Here is a 22,892-nt window from a genome sequence, read left to right on the forward strand (position 1 = left end):
GGGGGGGTGGAACGCTAGCGGGCCCGGTGACTTCAGTCCCGGGCCCGCTAATGACATGGAAATCCCGATTTCTGTATTGTAATCGGCTCCGTGTCAATTTCCGGTGCAGAGCTGATTATTCTTGAAATCTTCGGCTGGGAGACATGTGGAGGCCGTAGTGCCCAGCAGGAAGCCCGCGAAACGACCCCAATATCTGCAATTATCCAGTCCTCCTCTAACGCATCAGAGTCTAAGGAAGATTGAGAAATTATGGCCAGTCCCTCTGCAACTGACACTCCCATTTCCCTCAATACCTTCTATGCATCTCATCCTCTCCTGATGTCTTATCAACCCTTAAGTACAGGCAGCCCATCCAATACCTTCTCCTCATCAATTTTAAACCCTTCTAGTCTCTGAATAACCTCCTCTTTCACTATGATCTGCATGACCTCGTCTTCCTTAGCAAGGACAGATGCAAAGTATTGATTTAATATCTCAGCTATGTCACCTGCCTCTTTGTGTAATTCCCCCTTTATGATTTCTAACTGACCTCACTCTTCTTTTACTGTTTATATGACTGGAGAAGATTTTTGAATTCACTGTTCTGTCAGCTGCCAGGCTCTTCTCATCCTCTCTCTTTGCTCCTTTTATTTGCTCTTGCAGTTCCCCTCTAGATCTTCTATATTCAGCCTGGTTCTCAGTTATATTATCCACCTGACATCTATTATAAACAAAGGCCAGAATTTTCCTGCCGTTCAAGCCCTGCTGCCGCTGCAAGCAAGGATGGAGAATTTGGTGCACTGTCAAATCTCCATTCACTTGCAGCGGGACCAGAGAATCCCACTGGCATGAATAGCCGGAATATTCCGGCCATACATTTTCCTCTTGTTTTCTTAAGATTCGGCAAACCATGAAGTAGGACGTTATCGGTAGCTTGGTTGAAAAGCAATTCTGGAGATCTGCACCATCAGGACTGCTGTGACCCGAGGGAGAGAAGGTCTGGTGGAGCGTGCTTTGCTGATGATAATTGTACCCGTGAAACTTGGAGTGAAAGCTGCTGTTGGAAAGGGTTCCTAAGCTACCCTGCATGAATAAACAACAGCATATTGAGAAACTGTATAGCTACATAGTGCTACATATCTACAGGGCTCCGTGCAAAGGCTTATGGTCATGTAAAAAGTATCTTTGTTATCTGGACTATTTTGAGCAAATTTACCTTTGGATTGATAACATTTTCCTGTTGATTCACGTTTAATTTGTTTTTGCTCTTGTAATAAGAAAAGACTCCCTGATTGGCCCATCAATTGACTCCTTAATCAGGGAGTTCATATTCCAATAGGCCAACCTCAATGGCCTGTTTGAAGTCATTACAGTTCTATTCACGGTAAAGTAAAAATTATCCAAAGTGAAACCAGGCTGGTAATTTCCTTCTTTGGGAGTCATTCAGTAAATTTGGTCCTTTTGGTTTACAGTTTCACTCTGGGGATTATAACACTATTCCAGTCTAGATAATTAAAGTTTCCCATTACAACTTCTTTATAATTCTTGTACCTCTCTGCGATTCTCTTGCACATTCGTTTCTCTACATCTTTTCCGCTAGTTGATAGCCTATAGACAACACCGAGTAATGTAATTGCAACTCTTTTGTTCTGTAATTCTAGACAAATAAATTCTGTCCTTGACTCCTTTGGGACATTCTTGCTCTCCATCATTTCAATGCTCTCCTTAATCAATATTGGCACCCCCTCCTCCTTTCCTTACTTTCCTATATTTCCTGAACACCTTGCATCCAGGAATATTGAAATCTTCTCTTTACCCAATTCCCTTTTGAAAGCTACAATTGAATCTGCCTCCACCACACTCTCGGGCAGTGCATAGTGGATCCTTTTCATCTGTTGCATTGAAAAATGTTTCCATCAAGCTGCCTTTGGTTCTTTAGCTGCTCACATTAAATTGCCGTCCTCTGGTTCTTGGTAAGTTTCTCCCCGTGTACTCTCTCTGGACCCCAAATGATTTTTCCAGAAAATCTCCTCTCAACTTTCTCTTCTCTAAGTAGAACAATGCAAGGTCCTCCAATCTATCCAAATAACTGAAGTTGCTCAACATCAGAACTATTCTTGTAATTTTTTTCACCCTCTTTAATGCATTCTCATCCTTCTTGAAGTCTGGTACCCAGAAACGGGCACAACACTCCAATTGAGGCTAAACCTGTGTTTTATAGAAGTTCACCGGAACTTCCTTGCTTTTGTGTTCTCTATAAAGTTCAGCATCCCCTCTGCCTTATTAACTGCCCACTTAACCTGCCCTGCCACCTTCAATGATCTGTGCACAAATACCCTCAGGTTCCTCCACTCCTACACCCTCTTTAGAATTGAACTCTTTATTTTATATTACCTCTCCTCATTCTTCCACCAAAATGTAACACTTGGTACTTCTCTGCATTAAATTTCATCTGCCATGTGTCTGCCCAATTCACCAGCCTATCTATGTCCCCTTGAAGTCTATCTATCACCATCCTCCTCCCAGTTCACAATACCTCTTAGTTTTGTGCCTGATGCAAATGTTCAAACTGTGTCCTGTACACAGAAGGTTAGGTCATTAATGTAAGTTATACTGAACCCTGTGAAGCCCCATTATCTACCTTCCTGTCTGAAAAGCAACTGGTTACCGCTGCTCTCTGCTTCCTGTCATTCAGCTAATTTTGTTTCAATGCAATTATTGAGCTTTTTATTCTACGGGCTTCACCTTCAGTGACCAGCCTGTTATGCGGCACCTAATCAAACAGCTTTTGGAAGTCCGTGAACATATCAACCCACATTACTCGCAACAATCCTCTCTGTTGGCTCATCAAAAAACTCAATCAAGCTGATTAAACACAATTTGCCCTTGACAAATCTATTTCTTTAATTAAACTATATTTGTTCTTCTTGATGTCTTGGTCAACATTTATCTCTCAACCAACACATGATCAGCATAACATTAGGAAGGATGAGTGAAGAAAATACAAAGAACAAAGAAAATTACAGCACAGGAACAGGCCCTTCGGCCCTCCAAGCCTGCACCGACCATGCTGCCCGTCTGAATTAAAACCCCCTACCCAAAGAACAAAGAGAAAAAACAGCTTTTCTAAAAATACTTATATTTTGTTCAGAATTTTTTTGTGCTATTTTACACACACCTCACTCATTCCATTTCTTACTCTTGCAGTGAACCTTTCCCACCCACAAGGACTCAGCCTAAGATGCAGGTCCATCACACTCAGTTCTGTGCCCAAGTGGCTATTGCTTAATGTCTGAACGGTGATGGGGTGCATTGAACATTGGAGCACATTATAGCCAAACGTAGTTCTGACCTCTTCTGGTATATCTACATTGATGTGCTATTAAACAGAAGTCACGGGACGGCAATCAGAAGTGGGAACTCTGTCTAGGGCCGGAATTCTCTGATGTTATTCACCCCACTACCACTGCCAGTGAGAATGGAGAATTTGGCGCTCAACCAAATAACCGTTCACAGCAGCGGGACCGGAGAATCGCAGCCGCAGGTGAAGTCGGAGAATTCCGGCATATGTTTCTTCCCAGGCATTTGGACATTAGGGTGAACGATTGTGACACTACCACCGGCCAAAGTGAAAACTCAGGGTCAAACATGGAACTTGATTAGTTTGTGGCTCAGTGGCACTGCACTGTTGATTCCTGCAGATCCCCTGCAGCAAGTATTCATAACCTCTTTGCTGCTGAGGCATCCCTGAAAAACAAATATTTTTCTCCATAAAAATTAATTAAATGAAGAGCCAGCACAGACGCAATGGGCCACCTGGCCTCTTTCAGTGCTCCATGATTCTATCAATCACTTCTGTACAGTCTGAGTACAAATAGTGATCCTTCAAACAGATTACCAGGAAGAACGATTCCCTCACTACTAATTGTAATATCATGAGTCCATTTATAAAGGACAGGCGTATGATTTTGGTACAAATGCATAGCAGCAGCCCACCACATGGCTCAATAAAATAGAATTGCATGGCCCAGAAACATCACCAAGATAATGGTATTATTTAGTGATTAGAGCATTCGCCAGGCCAGCCACCAGGATCTCCACCAACATTAGATGTAAGCAACTAATTTTATTTTTGGATAGTTTAATTTGAAAACGATGCACAGTTTATGTAAAGGTTTGGTTCATCCTGCTATGTTGAAGACAGGGTGGGAAGGATTAATAAAAGTGCAGCAGCGCAGTCATCAAACCACATTAGTATAATTTCAAACATCTAAAATTCACAAGTTTATTTATAAATCTACATTACGAGCAAAAGATTGTGTTAACATGTTCAGTGGGATTCTTAATGGTTGGATTTATCTACTGAATGTGTGACAAGCAAGCAACGAATAACTTTAACAGATTTGCCTTTCTTTGTAAGTGTAACTGCAGAATCATTGTGAAGATAAACTGGGCTATTATCTGCATTTGCAAGCTGCGACTTTATAAATGGTCCACAGCTATTGTGCAACCATCAAATTCCCTTTCCCAATGAGATAAATATTTTAAATCTCTGTGCTTTGTGGAAGTCACACAATGGTAAATTGAGATTTCTCTTCTTACACCTGAAAACATATCGAGACACTAAACCAGTCAAAACAAACTTCTCAACATTCAATCTTAACACCGAGAACAACACCGGGTGATGTAAAAGTAGTACTGACCATTCCAGGGGGACAAGTTTAAAGCAGAAATTCTGGTTTGATGTTTTCAGTCTGTCGTTGATTTAACAAGGAATCAATTTTCATTTCAGGAAATGTGATGCTAATTTTTAACCTAAAACATGTTTTTACTTTGACTGCATCTCCAGAGAGAGATCAAACTGATCGCACTTCCATATCTGTCAAACTATCCCCACAAAATCAATACCCCGAACACTTGACTCTTATGTGAAAACACGCAACGATTGCATTCACATGGATCAACTGGCAAATCATTTCATAGTGTGGACGGAGAAAGAACGGCTACAACAATAATTTTAATTGTTTAAAATGGCTTTTTTGGCTGAGAGTTAAGCATGCTGGGATTTTTGATCAACTCATAAATTAAAACCAGATGCAGGTCGTAAAGTTGCTCTGGGTAAGGTTCTGGTCTGGAACTGTGATCTGAAGCTTCCTGTGTTGGTCAGATAAGGGAAGTTGTTTGCATTGCATCTCTGATTTTTATGACTGTTATGTATGGAGTATGCAGTTTGAATTAAGCGTAATGGCATAGTTGAAAAGTAATTTTACTGGATGTTCAAACCATGTGATCGGTTTCTGGTTACACAGTTGGCTGGATGACAAAGAATCTCTGGGAAGGAGTGGAGAATTCTGGATGAAAAAACATGTGCAGCGTTTGTTTAAAATAACCGTTTGTGATAACTCGAAGAGACCAACCATCGCAAGAAGACCTGTACCCTGAAGGATGCTTCAGAGAAGATAGATAGATTCTACAGTGAGGATATTTCGTGGCCAAGGTTTTTCCAAAACTTGGTAGTATCTATTTTCAGTGAAATAGTTAAAGTTGACGTTCAGTTAAAGTGCAGTTTAAGAGTTAAAGTTCAGTTGAAAGTTAATATTCAGTTAGAGTTAAAGTTCAGTAAAGAGTTAATGAGTTGCAACTGTTTATGTTTGAGTTGGTATTAGAAGTGTTAAGTAAAGAAATAATTGAATTACTGTCCTTGTTTGTCTCATTAAACTGGAATGCTTGCAAGGTGTTTATATTAAAAACTGTATAACAATAGGCATTAGGTTAGTGTGTAGAATGAAAATGCAATGTGTTGCAAAACAAAAGGAATCATTATGGTATCATAGAATAGAATCATAGAATCCCTACAGTACAGAAAGAGGCAATTCGGCTACAATCTCCCCCAGGCCCTACCCCCATATCGCTACATATTTACCCACTAATCCCTCTAATTTATGCATCTCAGGACACTAAGGGCAATTTTATCATGGCCAATCAACCTAACCCGCACATCTTTGGACTGTGGGAGGAAACCAGGGCACCCGGAGAAAACCCTCGCAGACACAAGGAGAATGTGCAAACTCCACACAGTGACCCAAGCCAGGAATCGAACTCAGGTCCCTGGAGCTGTGAGGCAGCAGTGCTAACCACTGTGCTACCGTGCCGCCCCAACCACTGTGCTACCGTGCCGCCCCGTATCCAGTTTGACATGGTCGGTCCAACTCCAATCCACCCCGCCCCCTAACCCCTCCTCTCTGGTTCCAGTCCGGGACACCCTCGCCACACCCCTCCAGTCCTGGATACCCTCCCTCACTACTCACCCTTTCTCTCCCGTCTGGCATCCCGCCCCAGCTAGTGCCCTAAGAAAGGGGGAGTGACATACCTTTCTGCGCCCCGCTTACTCTGCACTGATGCTGCTGGGGGACACACTGCACAGCCCTTGTATCCCCCAGCTTGAGTGTGGGAGGTTGGGTGAGACAGGAGCTGTGCAATTAAAGCGAGGGTAAGTTTGTTGACAGTGGCAATCCAACAGAGATTTTGGGAAAAAAAAAATCAGAAGATTGCCCGGACCTTAAATATCTACAATATCATAATTAAGCCAGAGGAGGTGGTGGAGCGGGTATAATTACAACATTTAAAAGACATTTGGACAGATAAATGGGTAGGAAAGGTTTAGGGGGATATGGGCCAAACGTAGGTAAGTGGGACTAGTTCAGTTCAGAAAACCTGGTTGGCATGGACGAGTTGGGGCAGGACGAGCTGGGCGGCACATGGCACAGTGGTTAGCACTGCTGCCTTACAGCGCCAGGGACCCGGGTTCAATTCCTGGCTTGGGTCACTGTCTGTGTGAAGTTTGCACATTCTCTCTGTGTCTGCATTGGTTCCTCCGGGTGCTCCGGTTTCTTCCCACAGTCCAAAGATGTGCACATTAGGTTGATTGGCCATGCCAAATTGACCCTAGTGTCAGGGGATAGCAGAGTAAATATGCGAGGTTACAGGAATAGGGCCTGGGTGGGATTATGGTCGGTGCAAACTCGATGGGCCAAATAGCCTCTTTCTGCACTGTAGGGATTCTATGATTCTATGAGCTGGGCCGAAGAGCCTGTTTCCGTGCTGTATATCTCTTGAACTCTGCTCACAGATCCCTGTACGATTGAGAACCCTTACTTTAAGGAACTGTTACTTGGCAACTCATCAGTATGAGCCATTCAATCAAAATTAATTAGTAGACTCTATGTTTTATAGATTTTCTTAGAAGCATAGAAACATGAGTCGATCCTTTAGTCCTCTGAGCTTGTACCACCATTCAATTAGATCTTGGCTGATCTGTACCTGAACTCCATTGACCTCTCATTCCTTCGCATCCCTCGATTCGCTTACTCAACAAGAAATAAAATCCCAGTCTTGAAAACTTCAATTTACCCAACTTCAGCAGCATTTTGGTTGGGGGGGGGTTTCAATTTCCACTTTGCGCGAAAACTGCTTTCTGCTTTCATTCCAACTGTTCTAGCTGTGACTGGAGATTATACTCTGTGAGCGAGGACACTCTAGCCATTGGAAGAGTGAAGTAAAAGTTTATTTACTCGTCACAAGTAGGCTTACATTAACACTGCAATGAAGTTACTGTGAAAATCCCCTACTCGCCACACTCCAGCACCTGTTCGGGTACACTGAGGGAGAATTTAGCATGGCCAATGCATCTAACCAACTCGTCTTTCGGACTGTGGGAGGAAACTGGAGCACCTGGAGGAAACCCACGCAGACACGGGGAGGATGTGCAGACTCCGCACAGGCAGTGACCCAAGCCGGGAATCGAACCCGGATCCCTGGCGCTGTGAGACAGCAATGCTAACCACTGTGTCACCATGCCGCCCACTGTCACTTGGCCTACTGAACCCCTTTATTATTTTAGGTATCTCATTTAGATCAACCTGTAGCCTCGTAATCTCAAAGCATTATGAAACAAGTTTGTGCAAATGGTCTTTAAGCCCCAATACCATTCTGGTGAATGTACTGTGGTGGATGTGTTACAGTTCACTCAGTGAGTCTGAGTTTCTGTGGCAGCATGCACCTTTACAAGCACATTGTAGTCCGGAGCTATGAATAGAGATCGTGGAGGCTCCAATATTTCTTCTGTCACAAGGTTGACCTGGAATCTCTCCCACTCCTTCGGCCCGCGTGTGTTGGAAGGAATTTTCAGGCTGATACTCAATCCATTCAGCTACGTTATGGACACAACTTCATTGGCCATCAAGTCCTGGGGTGGGACGTGAACCTGGTGCTTCTGGCTCAGAGGCAGAGACGCTACCCACTGTACCACAAGACCACCTGTCATAGAATCTACAGCACAGAGACAGGCCCTTCAGCCCAAACTGGTCCATGCCGACCAAAATGCCCATCTAAGCTAACCCCATTTGCCTGCATTTGGCCCACATCCCTCTAAACCTTTCCTATCCATGTATCTGTCCAAATGCCTTTTAAATGTTGTCAATGTCCCTGTCTCAATCACTTCCTCCAGCATCTCATTCCACATACAAACCACGCTCTGTGTAAAAATGTTGCTTCTCAGGTTCCCATTATATTCTTTCCCCTCTTAATTTAAACCTCTACCCTCTGGTTCTCGATTCCCCAACCCTGGGAAAAAGACCTATTCAACCCTCTCATGATCTTATACACCTCTATAAGATCACCCCTCAGTCTTCTACGCTCTAAAGAAAAAAGTCCTAGCCTATCCAATCCCTCCCTATAGCTTAGTCTCTTGAGTCCTGACAACATCCTTGTAAATCTCTTCTGCGCTCTCTCCAGTTTAATAACATCTTTCCTATAGCAAGGCGACCAAAATTGAACACAATACTCCAGGTGCAGCCTCATCAATGTCCTGTACAACTGCAACATAACTTCCCAACTCAATACCCTGACTGATGAAAGCCAGCATGCCAAAAGCCTTCTTCGCTGCCCTATCTACCTGGGATTCCATCTTTGGAGAACCGTGCACCTGAACTCTAAGGTCCCTCTGTTCCATGATACTCCCTAAGGTCCTACCATTCACCATTAAAGTCCTATCTTGATTTAACTTTCCAAAATGCAACACCTCACACTTTTGAATGTACTGTCAACACTTGAAAAGCCAATGCATCTTTCCCGTACAGTGCCACCCTCATCTTGCAACCCTCTGGGAACTGATCAAGGCTCTATACAACTGAAGTATCAAAAATGCTGTGTAAATTTTAGCCATCAATAGTTAATGGTGCAGGTCAAATGACAGGAAGATACATTCAGCTAATGGGCAACAACTGAACTGGATCCTGAGAGCAATCACATGTACTTCAGAAAAATTAAGCAGCGTATTACCAAAACAGAACGGGAAATAAAATTACATTGATCAATCTTGCTCATAAGTGGAACTTGCTATTACGCCAGTTGATTTTAAGTGCTGTAGCTTGTTAATGGATGAACATAATGAGCAGGAAGGATGGCCAAATAGAAGAAGTGAATCTAAGTAGATTGTGGCAGATACAGCAAGTGATTAGGAAGGCAAATAGAATGGTGTTACTTATTGCAAAGGGAATTTTGCTACAGCTGTAGAGGCCATGGGTGGGACTACATCTAGAGTAGTGTGTGCAATTTTGGTCTCATTGCTCAAGAAAGGACATAATTCCATTGGAAGCAATTCAGAGAAGATTCAATAACCTGATTCCTGGCATGGAGGGGTTACCTTCTGAGGAAAGGTTGGATAGGTGGGGCCTGTATCCGTTAGAGATTAGGAGAGTGAAAGGTGATCTTATTGAAACACCCAAGGGGACTTGATAGGGTGGATGCTGCGAAGATTGTGGGAGAGACTGAACTAGAATCACAGAATCCCTACAGTATAGAAGGAGGCCATTTGGTCTACCAAGTCTGCACAAACTCTCTGACAGAGCATTTTGCCCAGGCCCATCCTATCCTCATTACCCTGAATATTTTCCATGGCTAATTTACCTAACCTAGACACCTTTGGAACTACAGGACAATTTAGCACGGCCAACCCAACTGACCTGCACATCTTGAGTGTGGGAGGAAACCGGAACACCCAGAGGAAATCCACACAGACAAGGGGAGAATGTGCAAACTCTGCACAGTCACCCAAGGCTGGAATTGAACCCAGGTCCCTGACGCTGCGAGGCAGCGTGCTAACCACTGTGCCACCCAAGGGGACACATGTTGCAAAAGGGATCTCTCATTTAAGACAAGAGACGAAGAGGAGGAACTTTTTCTCTCAGGAGATCAATCATTTGTGGAATTCTCTTCCCAGAGAGCAGTGGAGGCAGAGTCGTTGAATATTTTTAAGGCTGAGTTATCTAGATTCTTGGGTGACAAGGGAGCCAAAGGGTAGAGAGGGTAGACCGGAAGCGACATTGAGACCATAATCAGAACTTATCAAATGATAGAGCTAGCTTGAGAACTGAATGGCCTATTCCTGCTCCATATTCACATGTTTGTATGTGACAGGGAGGCAGAGTCTGAACACATGCTTAGGAAGACAGAATGAACCTACTTAGGTATAATGACTGCAGGCACTTGCAAATAAGACTTGTACAAACACGGAAAGTGAATGGGATACCTGGGTGAACAGCTTCAATGTACCACGTTAGTACTCCGTAGACAGTAGCATCAACAATCAGCATGACCATGGAGAGAAGTAGGTTGAAGTCATCTCCTTCTACTGGTGACTGATTCAAGGTGTGCCACTGAATTCCAACGCCTGCCACCTCATAGAGCGCAAAGTACTTAGACCCAAGCCCAAATGCGGTGGTGGACATGAGGGACTGAAATTACAAGAAGCAGCATTAGTACTCAATTCTTCTTCATCTCTGATAATGTATAATTATGGTATTCAATTACATATCTTTCAGTAAGTATATATATTACACACTTACTGGGTGGGATTTACCGCCACAACCCGCCACAAAACTGGGAGATGACCTGCCATTGGCTGGCAGTGGGACTTTCTGGTCCCGCCGTGAAAGGGTTAATAGTCACACAAATTTAAAAATCACATCAGCTGCAAGCTGTATCTCAGTCACACAGGGAAAACTCTGAGAAAACTACAGGTCTTGATTAAAGCAGACCCAGATAAGAGTCAAGGACCATAAAAACTCCTAGTTACAAGAAGGCCTCAGCACAGCATACAAACATGGCCTCCATTGAATTATGCAGAGCTGCAGTTTGTTAATATCTTTTCTAACAAGAGACATTGGGGCAGGGAAGTTAATGTACCACTGGTTAGAAATAGATAAGTATAAAGAAATGCATGCTAGGTGATATTATAATTAGGTAGACAAGTTGTAATTGGACAACTATACCCTTATGTTATGCATGATGTAAACCTAATCGATAGTTGTGAGTGGATATAGATAACCTCTGTGCAAATGTACATCTTTGATTGGTATATGCTAATTTCTTACAACTGGATCTGAACTATTAATCTCTGTGCAATTCTTGGATTGGGGCTCTCCCTGGTGAACCACTAGTTGGAGCATGGGGGCCAGCCCATACCACAGTTGGTAATAAAGTCCTTGTCTGAAATTCCAAGTCTTTGTCTGCTTTTCTCAACTGAGAGAGGGTGAAATATACTATAGCTGAATAGCTGTATTTTCTTCCCAAACATCAACAGGGTTTCCTATTGAATGTGCCCCTCGCTGCTGTGAAATCCGCAGTCAGGATACGCCATCAGTGGGACTGGAAGATCCTGCTTGCGTGAACAGCTGGAAAGTTTTGGCCATTATTTTAATACAGTATGTCAAATTATTAGTGACTGATTATGGTGATCCTATAATTCTGAGCAAATCATGAATGATGTTTCTATGAAAATATGTTGCAATGTTTGCTGAAACATTTTAAATATGGGTTCTTTCAACACTTTCTGCAACACGCTTCTTGGATTTTTTTCTCCTCTGGTAAGTTTGCAGTTTGGTACTAACTCTGCCTAAATCTGGATCTATATGTGTGAGCATTGTAGAAACCTCTGGTCCTGGGTTTTACCCCACTCTGCAGTGACCAGAGCAACGTCATTAAATCCCTTCAGCATGTGTTTACAGTAAGGCTGCATTTTTGGACAGACTTAGGGGAAGCACGGTGGCACAGTGGTTAGCACTGCTGCCTCACAGCGCCAGGGACCCGGGTTCAATTCTGGCCTTGGATGACTGTCTATGTGGAGTTTGCACATTCTCCCTATGTCTGCGTGGGTTCCCTCCGGGTGTTCCGGTTTTTTCCCACACTCCAAATATGTGTGGGTCAAGTGGATTGGCCATGCTAAATTGACCCTTGTGTCAGGGAGATTAGCAATTAGTAAATATGTGGGGTTACGGGAATAGGGCCTAGGTGGGATTGTGGTCAGTGCAGACTCGATGGGCTGAATGGCCTCCTTCTACACTGTAGGGAGTCTATGAACTGGACTCCTCCACAATCTCTCTTGGACTTTTGAGGATCCAATTGCACATATGAAAATGAGCACAAGAATGCTCATCAACTTTGCCTCATCTCAGAGTCCCTTTCTTCGTCTCCTTTTACTGTCAAAATGCAAGGCCATCAACATGAGAGAGTCACCAAGAAATCCAACAGGGAATTCAGAGGAAACATCTTTACTTGAAGAGTAGTAAGAATGTGGAGCTTATTACCACAGGGACTGCTCAAAGTGAATGGTACTGAAATTGTCTAAACATCAGCACTGGGCTGAAATATAGTCCCCATAATCAGAAGATCTTCTGCAATCACCAAGTCTTTCCTCGTGGAGAGAGAGCCATGGGCCACTGAAATGTTGTTGGGTGAAAGGTTTAACTCACTGAGCAAAACCCAGTGTCAGAACATGCTTTATTCTTGTAAAGTAAAAGTAAAATACCGCGGATTCTGGAAATCTGAAAGAAAAACAGAAAATATTGCATAAACTCAGCAGGTCTGGCATCGTCTGTGGAGAAAGAAACACAGTTAATGTCTGGAGTCTTGGACTCTTGACTCTGTTTCTCTCTCCACGGATGCTGCCAGACCTGCTGAGTTTATCAGCCATGTTCTCTTGTTATTCTTGTGAAACTCATTGAGCACAACACTGAGAAAAATAATCAACCTGATTTATTTGATATCATACCGCAATGCATTTCTCGAACGCGGTGATCCTATCGTGAGCCACTTCCTCGCGGATTGCCACGTACATGTACGGGACATAGCTAAGGAAATAGATGATCCCACCACACGCTGAGGCCAGCTTCGCCTTGGAGTAGACCACAGAGATCAGGAAACTGCAAGAGTTCAAGGAAGAAGTCAGTGCAACAGAGTTACGAGACCAGCTTTTATTTTCTCTCAGGAAAAGTCTGACCTGTTCCAGTCGTTCTCTAAGAGACTTACAGCATGGGGGAATCATAGAACCAATACAGTGCAGAAGGAGGCCATTCAACCCATCGAACCTGCACCGACAACAGTCCCACCGAGGCCCTATCCCCATAACCCCACGTATTTACTCTGCTAATCCCTCTAACCTACACATCCCGGAACACTAAGGGGCAATTTAGCACGGTCAATCCATCTAACCTGTACATCTTTGGAGTGCAATGCCCAGTGTGGTACTACAGTAAATGATGTGTCATCAGGCAATTCTCTACCAAACAGAATATCTGTTGGGTCTGTTCTTTGACTGGCGACATCTCTCATCCCTCAGAAGTCGGCGCTAACACTTGTTCCCCGTCAGTCCCACTCTTACACAACCGCCAAAAATCGTCAAACCCACAGGTAGTTATTACCTGCAGCCTGCTCTCCCTCCAGTCTCAGCTTCCCAGTGCGCTGTGGCACCGCAGTCGCTTAGCACTGTTCACTCAATGTGCACCCGCCCCCAGCTCTCGCGAGATCACCCAGGAGCAGAACTCTGAGGTAAGCAGCACTTCTGATGAACTATCACTACCCATGCTGGACAATAGACATTTTACAGTTCCAATTTATAGTCCCAATTTATAGTCCCTCTGGCCTGGGAGGCGTTGAACTCAACAGAAGTGTGGGGGAAGGATGGGGTATGTGCCACCGTTTTGATCTGGTGTGTTGAGTATTAACACAGTTTGTGTGTGGACAGGAGTAACTTACTTTGAGTAGAAGCTGCACTTCACTTATTCAAGACCAACGTCGAGCAGCCAATTCTCAAACAATGAATGTCAGTAAAGGCTTTGGCAGCCAGGATAACTGCATCTTAATGAGCTACAAAGATCTGAGTGAATACGCAAGGCTGCCTTCATAGTTGCTGTGCTTCAAGCACTACGAGCGGCGCTTTGTAACTACCTTATGAAGTTTAAGATTATATATTTACAATGGATGAAAGGATATCATCGTCTGTGCTCCATTCAGGACAGATGAGTGTGTGCCATTGAGTTGAACATTTTTAGTGAGACACTCGGCAATTCCTGCTCCCTGGGTCACTGTATTTAACGTACTCACCAGAACATGATGGTGGCAATGCCGTAGATTGTGAGGAACAGCCAGATTATGAAGGGGTCGCTGTGCATCAGGACTTTGCCATACTTCAGGATACCCGTCAGTGCAGTTACGGAGATGGAGAGCTGCACAAAGCCTGTGATGAACCAGGCCACCCAGTGGACAGCATTGTTCAACCCCATCATCTTCATGACCTGCAGGAGAAGGTTTGTAATGGGGAGGGGGGGGGGGGGGGGGGGGAGAGAGAACCAGATTGTTCACATCAACCAGCAGACTAAATCTCACCCGCCAGCTCCACACTGATACCAACACATGTACATAACGGTTTCACGCAATACACCAGCCACATGTGACTAACTGAAAATCTAGATGTGGACAATTCTAATCCTGATCAGCAAATTAAAAGAGGAATAGTCGCCATTGTTCAGCATGTTATCTTAATATTGGTGTTTGCACAACACATCAGCGTGCCTTTCAAAATTTGTGTACGTTTTGTGGTAAAATCGGTTAGACAAATGGTCGCTACTAAATGGCGGTTGATGTTTCAGTAAATGCTGAAGAAGTACATTTAACGATGTTGTGTAACTGTACAGAGGAAGTCTTCCACTAAAGCAAGTCCATGTGGCTAAAATGGTGCTGCCATAGTCTCATTAATATCAAGTCTGCAATTTCTATTGAACAACACTGCGAGGCGTCTTTTGAGTGACTGACATCCTCATTAAATACTAGTTTGCATTTCAGTCTTTCACAAATTGAGTAGCACAACCCCACGCAGGGTGGGGTTTTCTGGCCGTGCTCCCCCCAAAACAAGAAAATCCCACCCAAGGTCAATGGATCTTTGCACCACCGCCCCCCCGCACACTACAATTCCCCTGGCAGGCAGGATGGGAAAAGTCCCTCTGTAGAGTAACAGCTATGATTTTATGTTCAGGTGGTTTAGGTTGCATGCGGAATTGCGGAATGTATCGGTGCGATGCTTCCTTCATATTTATGAGGGGTCCATTAAGCCACAATACATCCCATGGTCTGTTGTGGGCAATCACCGTCACACACTGGAACATTTTAAACTTTGCACTTAATGCACCAAATATTTACATCTGTGGGTTAGGATTGCGAATGAGCTTTATAGGAGTAACACACGGCTAACACTGCCTCACAGCTCCAGCGGCACAATTGAGTACAAATGTTGGAAATGCACAACTGGTCAATTAACGGCAGAAAGAAAAAGATGAGTTCACTGATCCATGCCCAGATGGCTGGCAGTTCTCGGAAACTTCTCTCTGTTACCTGCTGTGCATTTCTGGGAATTGTATTCAGGCATTCAAGATTTGTGGCTTTCCTTTTTATCTTCAGCGATAGAATGTTGTGTTATAATTCCAGAGGGACACAGCTTGGACTGAAGAAAAGCTACCCTGAATTACAAGGCACAAATACTCAACTAGGCTGCTGCTCATTATGGCTTGGAGCATGACAGCAAAGCACAAGCCGTGAATCCTTTCATAGAGAAGAAATATGATGAAAATAATGTATAGCTCCTGGATAGTTCTTTCAAAGAGCTGATACAGGCGCAAAGGGCTGAATGGCTTCCTCCTCAGCTGTACTGTTCGATGATGCTTAACCACTTGGGAATACAGACAAGGGAGCAGAGCTCAAGTTAACCCATGGGAAGAGCTCAAGAACAAAGAATAGTACAGCACAGCAACAGATCCTTTGGCCCACCAAGTCTGTGCCAATGCAGATGCCACTTGAATCTAATATTTTCTTACCTCTACGTGGTCCATAACTATTCCCTGCCTATTCACATATCTATCCAGATGCCTCTTGAACATCGTTATAGAATCTGCTTCCACCACCTCCTCCAGCAGCGCGTTCCAGGCATTCACCACCCTGTGTGAAAAACTTGCCCCTTACATCTCCTTTAAACTTACCCCCTCTCACTGTCAACCTGTGGCCCCAAGTAATTGACCCTTCAACCCTGTGAAAAAGACTCCGACTATCCACTCTATCCAAGCCTCTCATAATCTTGTAAACCTCTATCAGGTCCCCCCTCGTCCTCCGACGCTCCAATGAAAACAATCCAAGTTTGTTCAACCTTTCTTCATAGTCCATTTCCTCCAAACCAGGCAACATCCTGATAACTCTCTTCTGCACCCTTTCCAATGTTTCAACATCCTTCCAGTAGTGTGGCGAGCAGAATTGTACGCAATACTCCAAATGCGGCCTAACCAAAGTCTTATACAGCTGCAACATGATTTTCCAATTCCTATACTCAACACCCCGACCAATGAAGGCCAGCATGCCATACGCCTTCTGAACCACCTTGTCCATCTGAGTTGCCATCTTCAGGGAACTGTGGATCTGCACGCCAAGATCCCTTTGTATGCTAAATATTTCTAAGGGCTCTACCATTTACTATATACTTTCCTTCTGCAGCAGACCTTGCAAATCGCATCACCTCACATTTGTCCAGGTTAAATGCCATATGCCATTTTTTGACCTAGGACTCCAGCCGATTTATATCGTACTGTATCCTCTGACAATCCTCCTCACTATCTGCTACTGCTCCAATTTTTATATCACCTGCAAATTTACTAATCAGACAGCCTATATTTTCTTCCAAATCATTTGTATATATCACAAACAACAGAGTCTCCAGTGGAACACTGCTTGTCACAAATCTCCAATTAGAAAAGTACCCTTCCGCTGCTACTCTCTGTTTTCTATGCCCAAGCAAGTTTTGTCTCCATCTTACCAGCTCACCTTGGATGGCATATGACTTCACCTTCTGTGTCAGCCTGCCGTGAGGAACCTAATCGAAGGCTTTACTAAAGTCCATGTATATAACATCCACTGCTCTGTCCTGGTCAATTTTCTTTGTCGCTTCCTCAAAGAACTCAATTAAGTTTGTGATACACGACCTCCCCTTCACAAAACCATGCTGCCTATCGCTAATAAGCCTATTCTCTTCCAGATGCGAGTACATCCTGTCCCTAAGAATCTTCTCCAATAATTTCCCCACCACTGATGTAAGGCTCACAGGCCTGTAATTTCCTGGATTGTCTCTGCTGCCCTTCTTAAACAAAGGAACAAAGTTAGTTACTCACCAATCCTCTGTAACCTCTTTAGTCATGGGTGAGGTACCAAAGATTTTGGCCAAGGCCTCAGCAATTTCTTCCCTCGCCTCTCTCAGTATTCTGGGATAGCCTCTATCTGGCCCTGGGGACTTGTCCACCTTAATGTTTTTCAAAACCTCCAATACCTCCTCCCTTTTTATCCCAGCATGCTGAGCTTCCTGTGACAGGAGTACAGCGCAAAGAAAAATAAGCGAATCACCATTGTGACCCTGAATAAGCCACTTCCTGATATATTACACAGTGCAGGGAACTGGTATATCCACCCTCTTAGCTGAGAATGAACAACAGTGCAAGAAGAGAAGGCAAGAAACATAAACCAAACCAAAAGAAAAATCAGTCCAGTATTTCTCCACATTCTGTGACTGGATTTAGCCTAGGCAAACTTTTTCCTGAAAATCGCTTTAGTCAAATTATTCCACCTATTAAGGAATACTTATTGATGCGAATGGCAGGTGAAATTCCTGTTAATTCTATTAACGCAATTTTGCTTCATTACAGCACTGCTAATAATTATGTAAGGGTTTTGAAAAAGCACGAGTTTCCAATGACAATTGAATTCTCATTTCCATTTTAAGCAGACAAAACAACCTAGTGCAACGATCAACTCAGAGTCATAGAGCAATAGCGCACAGAAACAGGCCCTTTGGCCTATCCGGTCCATACTGACCATGGTGCCCTCCCAGCTAGTCCCAATTGCCCGCGTTTGGCCCATATTCCTCCAATCCTTGCCCATCCATGTACTTATCTAAATGCTTTTTAAGTGTTGCTATCATGAAGAACTTGCCCCTCAGGCCCCTTTTAAATCTTTCCCCTCTCACCTTTAACCTATGCCCTCTAGTTTTCAATTCCCCTTCCCTGGGAAAAAGACTATGAATGACATTGCACAGTCTTCACCATTTCAAGAGTTGGCTGAGTACAGGAATGTGTGAACTGCACCGTCACTCCATTCTCCCATACAGGTGGCTTCCAGGCCACATCTACATACATTACCAGGACAGCAATATCACTATTTGGCAGCTGCCTGGGACTGGGAACTGGAATGAGAATGCTATAAATTGGTGCCTTTTGTCTGCAAATAAAATGCTGTTTCTTCCAGCTGTTGCCCTGTAATTGATTTTACTTCAAGCATTAGTTTTTAGTGAGTTAAATAAATGATTTTGTTTTCAATATTACAATGGATAATCAGAAACTTTTTCCCAGGGTGGAAGAATCAATTACTAGGGGGCATAGGTTTAAGATGCAAGTTTTAAAGGAGATATACGAGGCAACTTTTTTTTTTACACAGAGGGTGGTGGGTGCCTGGAACTCGCTGCCAGGGGAGGCAGTGGAAGCAGATACGATAGTGACTTTTAAGGGACATCTTGACAAATACATGAATAGGATGGGAATAGAGGGATATGGTCCCTGGAAGGGTAGGGAGTTTCAGTTCAGATGGGCAGCATGGACGGTGCAGGCTTGGAGGGCCGAAGGGCCTGTTCCTGTGCTGTAATTTTCTTTGTTTTTTGTAATGAAACATGCATTGCTGATTGCCTGGGCTATTTTTTTCTTTATTAATGGCTTTGTTGAAAGTAAACAGAATTATATTTAGGAATGAAACATTAATTTTTGCAGCTGCTGTTCTGTAATTGTTTTAACTTCAAGGATTCGATTTTAAGAAATAAATGAAATAAAAATGATGACTCTCGACATTCCAATGTAAAAAAATTTGTCACTTCTGCTGTAACTGTGTCTGTGCTTTTGCACCGCTTCCTATTTCTTTTTGTCTTGCTGAAAAGAGAGACATCTCGCTGACGTTTTTCATCTCGCACTCATCAGGACAAACACAAGAATGCCAAATTTCAAACAATCTCAATTTACAGGAGATAAGGGTGCTGATTCGTTAGCAAGTCGACTCTGATTGGCCTAGGCATTACCAAGGAGAAAGCAATGGGGAACCATAGGCTCCCTCAGCTCCTGGGTAATTCAATAAACGCTTGAACATATTCTTTTAGTTTGCAAAGAATGGGTCCCGGCATGTAGATGTCTGACAATTCCAGTAAGTGTAGATAAGTCGTGTTAAGAACTCAACTCATCATCTTATATTTGGTTTGGTTAGTGTAGCTATTAGCACACCCAGGATTCTTCAGCCAGTGCTTCCAATTGTGGAATCACATCTAACAGTTGACATTTTGTTTTGGGTTTTGCAAGCGTGGGCTGGTTGAGTACAGTCTGCACGCTGCCTATTGAGAACAACCACAGGAACACACTGTTCGATTTGATCAGCCAATCGATGGGATGTATGGCCTACTTACCTGGCTTCACACTGGCACTGTTATTCGGACACTGCGTTGCTCAATTGTGTACAGAATCCTATTCTAAAAAATGTTGCCGCGGGATATTTTACTTCCATCGGAGAGGGTAGATGGGGCCTCGGTTTAACATTTGGTCTGCAAGCTGGTTTGTGCAACAATGCAGAATCTCTCAGTACTCCACTGGAGTGCCAGCTTAAGTTTTATGCTTAATTCACTGGATTGGGATTTGAACACATTGGGCAGAATTTTCTCAAAAAGATTCTAAGTCTAAGACGTGTAAGAGAACAGGAGGTTTTCTCGCCGGTCTTTTCGGCGAGGCAAATCATGAGGTGGAATGTTACAGCCTTGCTCATCCCAAAACTGTAAAATCCTGCCCGAGGTTAACGGACTTTCCATGTTCTGCCCCTCACCCGCTCCGATTACCATGGCGGGCAGGATGGTAAAATTCCAGCCATGGTCACTAACAGCACTCAGTGCAACACAGAGGCCATAATGTGATTCTTGGCAGTAGAGAGGGGTGGAATCTTAGCATGCCTGAGCCTTCGGGCACAGAACATGAGGAGAAAACATATCAAGATCCCTGGTGAGGTTCCTCGCTGCAACCTCCATGGAAAAGAGTCAGATTTGCATGTGGCACCTGGCAGATTATTAAGTAATTAGGAATCGGGGATGGTCGCCTGGAGTGCTGGGGCTCTGAGGCTAAGTATCTTGGTGTTAGGATCACAGATCCTGTTCCAGCCGAGCGCCCTTTCATCATTAAACTGACAAATATTCGAGTTAGATCAACACACACCGCATTTGCAGTTTTTTGTATTATGGAATTGATCCAGCATCAAACTCTCGCTGTTGGTGAATGGACTTAGTAACAGTAACACCCCTGAAACAGGACAATGTAGTAGGCCAACTGAAGTTACTTGCATCACCTTGGCTCTTCAGATCTGATAGAAAAGATCCAAAGCCAGATGGGGCCTCAAATGTCCAAACACGACTATTTTTTCGCACAGGTAATCCAACCACCCTTTTATTGAGCTGATCCAAAACAGTCAAGGGCGATGACAACTCGAGCAATTTAATCTGGGTTGCACCACGGGTTAGTCACCACCGTGCCACATGTGTACAGATGTGATGGATCACACAGTAAATATCTTACCACAGAAGGGATTTCAGCTGCATTAAGGTACACCTGAACAGATCTTCCCCGACTCCCTGTCAAAGCTCACCTCTTTCAGTCTGTGCTCTTTCTCTGCAACAATATGTTGAATCATCATGGCCACGGAATACACCCAGGATATGACCATGCAGAGCGGCATCATGTGCTCAATCACAAACAGGAAGCTGAACAGAAAAAGGAGGGAAGATATTTCTGTTTATATAACCTATATTTTTTAATGGTGACTTATTTTCAATAACAATGTACAGTATAGGTCAATCTTCAACAAATATTTGTCCCATTGTATCAACCAATATGTAGAAGCCCTAAAGTCTGACATAGGGACCAGGTGGAACCCCATCAGGGCAGCCCCTCAAAGCACTCCCATCTCTGGAGAGCTTGCCGGGCGGCACAATGGTTAGCACTGCTGCCTCACAGCGCCAGGGACCCGGGTTCAATTCCCGGCTTGGGTCACTGTCCATGTGGAGTCTGCACGTTCTCCCCGTGTCTGTGTGGGTTTCCTCCGGGTGCTCCGGTTTTCTACCACAGTGCGAAAGACGTGCGGTTATATGCATTGGCCATGCTAAATTCTCCCTCAATGTACCCGAACAAGCGCTGGAGTGCGGCGACTAGGGGATTTTCACAGTGACTTCACTGCAGTGTTAATGTAAGCCCACTTGTGACACTAATAAATAAACTGAAAGACTTTCCCAGGGCAGGTGGAGAACTGGTTCAGCTGCCCGCTCCACAGAGACGGGCAACCAATTAAGATCATGACGGCTCTAATTTGTGGCCTCACCAGCTTTCTGTCACCACAGATCAGGCTCCCCAGCATGTGGGATAAATGCCACCCCAATGGAGAAAGTCTCCTTGCAGCAGGCTGGGAGGACAGAGTTGGGAGTTCCATGCCCCAGTGGTGAGGACAAGGCCATGAAAGGCCAATCCAATAGATGGATTTCCCCTTCATCCCTATGCACCCGACCAGCCTGGATCCTGGTCATTTGCTTACTCATGATGTGGAGATGCCGGCGTTGGACTGGGGTAAACACAGTAAGAAGTTTAACAACACCAGGTTAAAGTCCAACAGGTTTATTTGGTAGCAAAAGCCACACAAGCTTTCGAGGCTCTGAGCCCCTTCTTCAGGTGAGTGGAGCGGGCAACCACAATACACATCTTTTTAGCCTGTCTTGATGCTCTCTCCACTCCCATTGTTTTGTTTCTTAAAGACTGGATTAGTTGTAAGTATTCGCATTCCAACCATTATTCATGTAAATTGAGTCTGTGTCTTATAAGTTCTGTTTGTGAACAGAATTCCCACTCACCTGAAGAAGGGGCTCAGAGCCTCGAAAGCTTGTGTGGCTTTTGCTACCAAATAAACCTGTTGGACTTTAACCTGGTGTTGTTAAACTTCTTACTACATTTGCTTACTGCCATGCAGGCCAGCCAGAGGCCGTCCGGGTGCTCACCTGGTCCCCGACCAGGTTCAGCAGCACACACCTCGACCTGCCACTGAGGCTTTGGAGCTGCCGGCTCTCTGATTAGGCCAGCAGCACTGGGGACCCACCCACTGTCCTTAAGTGGATGGCAGTATATCAGGGGGCCACCTCTGGGTGGGAACATTGTGAGCAAGTGCGGTCTCAGGACCCCCATTTGGATCTGATGCTGGGGTTCTGAAGCTCACTGGAAAATCTGGTTCTTAAGCTGCAGCAGCGAGTAATGAATCTAATTGCTGTTCATGACTACAGCTCTGTCTTCATTGAGAACACAACTGTATTGCCCGTGCCCTTCTCCAGTGATCATTCTTAAATGAAAGCTCTTCTTTTACTCTACACTGCATATTGTGAACAATGCGATATTTTGATTGCTGGGGAAAGACACAGACAAGGCAGTCCTGTTCTCTTG

At 44.1% G+C, this 22,892-nt stretch overlaps 1 protein-coding gene across 2 annotated transcripts in view; it reads right to left on the reverse strand.

The window, feature by feature from the left end:
- Window positions 1-22,892, reverse strand: part of abca2 (ATP-binding cassette, sub-family A (ABC1), member 2) — a 551,670-nt gene that overhangs the window by 127,427 nt on the left and 401,351 nt on the right. For both annotated transcript variants that reach the window (XM_078226666.1, XM_078226665.1), the window contains 4 exons: window positions 21,061-21,175; window positions 14,419-14,609; window positions 13,088-13,238; window positions 10,568-10,772 (listed from right to left, as the gene is read on the reverse strand). In XM_078226666.1, coding sequence (XP_078082792.1) covers window positions 10,568-10,772; window positions 13,088-13,238; window positions 14,419-14,609; window positions 21,061-21,175 — 662 coding nt within the window. The remainder of the gene's footprint in view (window positions 1-10,567; window positions 10,773-13,087; window positions 13,239-14,418; window positions 14,610-21,060; window positions 21,176-22,892) is intronic.

This window comes from Mustelus asterias, chromosome 13 (assembly GCF_964213995.1).
Source record: "Mustelus asterias chromosome 13, sMusAst1.hap1.1, whole genome shotgun sequence".
NCBI classification, from domain to species: domain Eukaryota; kingdom Metazoa; phylum Chordata; class Chondrichthyes; order Carcharhiniformes; family Triakidae; genus Mustelus; species Mustelus asterias.